The sequence below is a fragment of the Chaetura pelagica genome, unplaced genomic scaffold (genome assembly GCF_000747805.2).
Source record: "Chaetura pelagica isolate M959 unplaced genomic scaffold, ChaPel_1.0 scaffold266, whole genome shotgun sequence".
Classification (NCBI taxonomy): domain Eukaryota; kingdom Metazoa; phylum Chordata; class Aves; order Apodiformes; family Apodidae; genus Chaetura; species Chaetura pelagica.
In genome coordinates, this window is record NW_009953799.1 from 2,102,595 (window position 1) to 2,109,144 (window position 6,550).

Sequence of the window (6,550 nt, forward strand, 5' to 3'; positions counted from 1 at the left end):
GATCTGGAGATTTCTTGAAAGCATCTTCCTTTATATATTGCTGCTACGTGGGGTTTGAAATCCTTCCTCGGGACACTGGCCCACCAATCTGGCTAGCAGGACAGTTCCAGAGCTGTTACAGCACTCTGTCAAAATAGGCCTTGTGTCCCTGCCTTGCCCAGTGCTCTTCCCAGGGGTGAGGGCAGGTGGGGCAGCACCTGGGGAAAAAACAAACAGAAAATGGAAAAAAATCTCTTGAGGAGGATTAAGAAACCATAAAGGTGTCATTACAGAGCCTAGCTGGAGATTTAAAACAATGTCTCAGATAAGGCAGCTTAGGCAAGGCAGATACCCAGCCTCAGGGCTGCTGAGAAAGCAATGGGGAGGCAGGCAGGGTCTGCCCAGCCTGAAACAAGAGTCCCAGAGAAAGGGCAGGGCAAGGTGGAGCCAGGCGGGTGTCCCAGCCAAAAGAAGCTGGCTGGAGAAACAATCTGGAAGCTGTACTCAGGGAGGCAGGGAAACTAATGGGCAAATATCCAAGGCTGCTTCTCCTTACAAAACAACACAGCCAGGCAAACTTACCTAAGCTATATGCAGAGGGGTTAACTTGATGAACAGAGACAGGCAGGCACATCTGCTATTTTCCAACAACCTTCCCCAACTGCTGTGTAACATTTTGTTTCAGAAAGCTGTGCTTACTGTCACTTTAATCCACTTCTGTCTATTGCTCCAGAAGACTCCAGTGGTTGTCAGATGCGCTGACCTGGTTAGGAGTGGAGCTGTTACTCCCAAATGGTCTCTGCAAGAGGGGAATATTACAGAATAGTACCTAGGAGAGGAAAAAGTCTGTTCAGCCATGAAGCTGGCATAAAGGAAGATTCAGAAGCAGGAGCAGACAGGCATCTCTCATGAAACTGGAACCCGGAAGCCTCCAAGTTTTCACTTCTTCCTAAAGCAGCAGCATTGAGCACTCCATTGTTTTCCATCTCTGCCCTTCTCCAGTATTTTTCCCTTGCATGCCCAGCTCCCAGGTTGTGCAAGAAGCTTCATCCTGCTCATTAATTCACATCAAAAGCTTGTTTTCCCAACAGATGTGTCAATTCCCTGCAGTGCTAAACCTTCTCAACTACAACGATCAAAATGACTGGTTTCACAGGATTATCTTCCTGGCACACAGAGGAAGACTTTGAACACTGGGTAATGTTCAGTCCCTCCCAGATATCAGACACACACCACGTGCCTGCAGTACAGGCTGTGAGCCTAGGCCTAGTCATCACTGAGGTACCACATCAAAATCAAGCAAACATTGCAGGCTTGTTTTAATAGTTACACACTTGGAATTCCTCCTTCTATGGCCTGGGATTCGTGGTGGAAAAAAAAACAATCCAAAAATGTACTACAAATTACAGACGCAAGTCACAGCTGAGAAACACTTCCCTTTGGACAGACATAAATGCAGAAATGATGGTGCTGGGAATCACTGTGCAGACTCTTGTTAATGCTTGTGAGAACTTAGCCCAGTTACCACCAACAAATAACCACGCATACATATTTGTGAAGACTCTACAAACAAATAGCAGCTGTTTCCAAAATAACGGGGATGCCAGTTTCCTTCCTTGGCCCTGTCTCTCCCACATCCCAGCCACAAGCAGACTTGTACTTTCAAAAGGAATGGGATGCCACCAGTCAGAAAGTCACAAAAAGGAAGTCTGTTGCTGGAATCTGTGGTGAGAAATCCTGCTCCTCCAAAAGAGCTGAAAATACATCATTTACTGCTTCTTCCTAGTGCTGGGGTTTTTTTCTGCTGCTTGTACCTTTACTGCCCTATTCCTTTTTTTTTTTCCTGCTGCTTTCTTTTCAGACGAGGGACTTGTCACTTCACCCAACCCACCTTCATCTCTGCTCCTGGCCTGCCTGGGGCCAACCTGCCCGGCCACTCCTCCTCATACAGCAGGCACTGGTCACTCAGCTCCTGGTTCTGCTGCTGCCTGACCCAGGAGAGTCACTGCTGCCACCAACATGCAGACTGGAAACCCCCAGTTCCCTTCTGAATGCTGCCAGCTGCTGATATGGTCAGAGCAGGAGGAATACTATTGGATCAGAGCAAGAGGGATGCTATCAAGCCTGCTCCTTTCTCTCAGACTTCCTCTCCTCTTTTGGCTTCTCCCCTTCTCTGGCACAGCTCCTCTCTGGCAGCAAGGTGCCTCACAGCACTGGGCGAGCAGGCTGAACTACAGCAACAGGTCATGTGAAACTGACATAAAACATCAACCTGGGCACTTGGGTGCACTGATTTCTCCTTTGCACACAAAGAGCATCAGCTGACCGATAAGTATTCCTTTGTGCACGTGAGTGAGTGTACATTAAGAAAGGTAAGCCAGAAGGCTCTTCCTCTGTAACTTAATTTGTCCAATCAGGGAAAAACAGTCATACTAAGGCATAAACGAATGTCTGAAGAAGTGAGGCCGGGGCAGCAAATGGTCTGTTACATTTGCTCAGCTAGGCAGAAACAAAAGCCAGGACTATTCGCTATACACAGCAAACTGGTGTTCAGTGACTTTCTTGCGATGTTGAAGGGCAAAAGGTTTTCCTTGGCACTACAACTTGTTAAAGTATTACAGCTCTGCAGAAATATTTTACTCCTGATGGACACTGTATGCTGTTAAGACTGATGAGTTTAACCACCTGCCAGACACGGAGGGTAAAGCCCTGAATAAATCACAACAAATGAAAATACTGTTAGCAGTTTCATAATTTAATGAAAAAGTACTTGTAAAAAGGGGACATCTGAAAAAGACCGAGTCCATCTTGGAAAATTGTATATATATATATTTATATATATAAAACAAAATGCAAAAACACAAAACAAATTTGACAAATAAGGTTAAGAGGTAATACTTCAAACAGTTAGCCACCGAACACACAATAAAAACTAGCAAATGCACTTTGGGGACAATACTTGAGAACTACGTAACCAAGGGCTCCTTCATGTATCTATTAAAAGAATGTAAAAATTAGCAAAACCATCGCCCAAACTGCAAACAACTGAATTAATAACCCCAGAAGAGCAGAAACGCTGAGTTTTGCTGAAGCACCATTTTCCCTCCCTTCTGTCATAGGCTTTCGGACACAAAATAACATGAAAACTTTGCTGACCTCCCAGGTAACTGTTCCTAGTACAAGCTTCATAAAATTTCATGACCAGCAAGAGAGGATTACTAATAAATATCGAAGGAGAACTAAAAGAATCAGAACTGGAATACAAATGTACAGACATTTGTTTACTTATTCTGAATGACCCATGGCTTAGAACACAAAGCATTTCCCATTAAAATAAAATATGTGGAAACCTAAAATGCTACTGCATATTTACAACAAAGGAAATAATTTTGGAGATACAGCTCTAGAAAGATCAATTACACAAATATACAGAAAATCAAGAAGTAAAAAAACAAAAAGATGCATGAAGCCAACAGAGAAGAATTGCCAAGTATACTTTTTATTTCATTACTGTAAAATCCTCCAGCCCTTGACCTGCTAGTCCCATTGTAACTATGGAGATTTCAAAGTCTAAAACACATCTAAAATCATTATTGCCATTTCCCAAGCTAAATGCAATAAATTAAGATTATGAAGAAAAATAGAATAGTCTTCACACTGGGTGAGGAACACCTTTTGTTTCTAGATAAAAGGAACCCTCAACAGAAAAGAGCCGTATGATGTGCCCTATCCAAACTACAGCCCATGCAATATGGGGATAGTGGGTGTTACGTATTTATGAAATGTACAGCAACAGTGCAGTTACTTTGTTGATCAACACAACACCATCTGGAAAACAGGAAGTTCCTTTGCACTTGAACAAAAATTCCATCACTGAAACAAAGAGAAAATAATTCCCCCTCCCTTCTCACATTCTCAGGAGTGGCTGAAATTTAATCACTACTTAACAACCGCTAATTTTAAAAGACATTTTAAAAAAAGTTTTAGTTTGGGAAACAGCAACTGATCCAGAGATTGAAAAGCAGCTAAATAAAATAATTAGTTTTTCAGCAATTAAAAAAACCCAAACAAAACACCACCATATTCCGAATGATGACTGGCTAAAATTTTACAGACCTAGATGCCAGAAGTAAGGCTTCTATACCCATATTCAGGCAACCAGGGTTGAAAATTTGTGCCTGCATAAAAAGTTCAGATGGAATTCACCTTATTTTAAAAAATACCAGGTACAAACATCTCTGGACATGAAATCTCAGTTCCAAGAGGAAACTGGCATCACTGGTGATTGCCTAAATTTAAGTGTCAAATAGCATTTTTCTTTGAAGTAGTACATCTACTTTTGTAAACACTATCCACAAAATTAGCCATCTGTACTTGTTAGCTGGGTAAAATATTTACAAGTGCATCCCACAACAAGCAACTATGTACAGAGATTAAAAAAAAAAACTGAAGTACTAGAAGTTGTATATTTACAAAATAAGCAAATTATTGTGAAGAGAAACACAACCTTCAGCAAAAGCAGGGAACGGGGGGCATGTCTAGAGGTCAGCGATTTTGGCAGCGCCAGCAACACCTGCTCCCACCCTCCGCAAGGAGCCTGCAAACACCACTGCAGTTCAAAGCCTCCTGCAGAAGAGGATCATCACTTAGTAGTCACTTTCGGCCTGGTCCAGCAGAGCACACCGGCATGTGCTCGGAGATCTGAGCACAAACATTCCCAGGGGAGGAAACCACAGCAGGACTTTTCACGTGCTTAATTTCCTCACACATCCGCAAGTGCGTTGCTGGATCAAAGCCACATTGCAGGTGCCATAAGAACGCAGTTACAGTGTCTTTGTTTGCAGTCTCTTGCACCACGTCAGAGCAATGCAAGAGCTTCTATACCTGTTCACCATCCCAAGACTGACATGACATGAACACGTTGCCTTGCACACAAACTGGGCAAGGGGGAAGCAGTCTCCTGAATTTACACAAAGATTAACCGCCTCAGGCTCTCCCAGATGTTACCCTCTAAATAAAAGACATCCATTTCCACATGACTTTGCAACGACGCAGTTAACCTCGCCAAGACTGCCAGCCAATTCACAGTTGAACAAAACTACTCTGAGTTCTCTCGCCTCCCCCCATCCCCTACTGCAACCTCTTCCTAACGTAGGTCCTGGACTGTGTTCTGGAACCTTTTGATGCTGAGCTTTGCACTGGTATGCTGGAGTACATAAAGGCTGAGCTACCCCGTGGGGGCTTCTAATCACCTTTGTACCGAACCGTGAGAAATCATATTCTTTTTGTTCCTACTGTGACAATCTCTTCCAAAGTCCTTACTTGGGCTTTCTCTCTCTGAGCTACTCCGTCTTAATCTCACTTGCTCTTTGTTTTCATCACTTTCTGCTTCAGAGTCACTGAGCTCTAAGTCAGGACAGTACCCATCGTTGTCCTGATATGGAGCACCTTCAAGTGTCTGCTTGCTCCACAAGCGATCTTTTGTTGCAAGTCTCCTTGTTGGTTTTTCACAGCACCGAAGATCTTCCGTGGTCCTCACCAGACTGTTGGTAGCCTCTTTGAAGGACCGGCTAAAGTGTTCTATGGTGGACTTTCTGAAGCCACTCTGACTGGCTAAGTGAGCTGTGAGCACGGACTCTTGTTCATAGGGTGTCTGGCTGGAGCTGTCTCTCTGGCTCACATCTCCAGCCCTGCCCATCAGACCATTGGACTTGGCTGCCAGCCTCGAGTTCTCCTGCTGCACCCGCCCATTCCCAATGGAAGACTGTCCGTGCAAAGCAGCCTGGAGTGCTAAGGGCTTCCCAGATGGCTGGCCCCGGTAAAACTCGGGCATCTGTGTGGGGCCAGAGTCCTTCACCTCACCTCGAGGCTTCCCAATCCCTGCCAGCAATCCGTTACTTCTGTTGTCGTGCTGATACCTGGAGTAAGATTTTGCTTTCATTTCAAATGACTCCTTGGACATCGGCATGCTCCGCTTGCTGTAAACAGTGCTGTTGTTGTCAGGAGACAGCGGTCTGTTGCCAGGCTTCAGCGAATTATTTTTGCAATCTCCTAGTGCTGATTTGGGCATTTTCAACTTCAGCGTGATCCTGGGAGGCGGGTAGAACAGTGTGTTCTCTAGTGCACTTGTCAGGGTATGGCCTACAGGAGAAAGAGAAAAGGAAGCAGAAGAAAAAAAAGGCTTTTTTAAAAGCAGGTAATCGTTTTGTTATCTGTAACAAGTTTTATAGTCTGTTAGAAGGTCATTCAACAGTAAGAGGCATTTGCAAACAATTAGTGTGAAATTATTTTGGGACATTAAAGAGAAGCTGAGATAATGAAAACTGTTACAAATTATCTGCCGTTTCAGAATTTAGGTAAGCATTTTAGCATTTCCATCAAAAACAACAATGTGCCCTTTTTACAGGGCTTTAAGCCAGTGAACTCAACCAGTTTTGAGACATGACTGAAGTAGTTCCAACAAAGCTATAAAAAAGGTTCATATTCAGTTCTGGATGGAGAAAAAACAATGCTTCAAACTGAGTTTCAATTTGGACTTAGTTCAACCCTCTGCTCCACATTACAAAATTCC

The 6,550-nt window shown here is 43.8% G+C and overlaps 1 protein-coding gene across 1 annotated transcript in view; it reads right to left on the reverse strand.

Annotated features, from left to right (window-relative positions):
• Positions 1 to 5,227: 5,227 nt before the first annotated feature.
• The window catches only part of JADE3 (jade family PHD finger 3), a 31,363-nt gene continuing 30,040 nt past the window's right edge, over positions 5,228 to 6,550 (reverse strand). The window contains exon 10 of the mRNA XM_010001181.1: positions 5,228 to 6,120. Coding sequence (XP_009999483.1) covers positions 5,228 to 6,120 — 893 coding nt within the window. The remainder of the gene's footprint in view (positions 6,121 to 6,550) is intronic.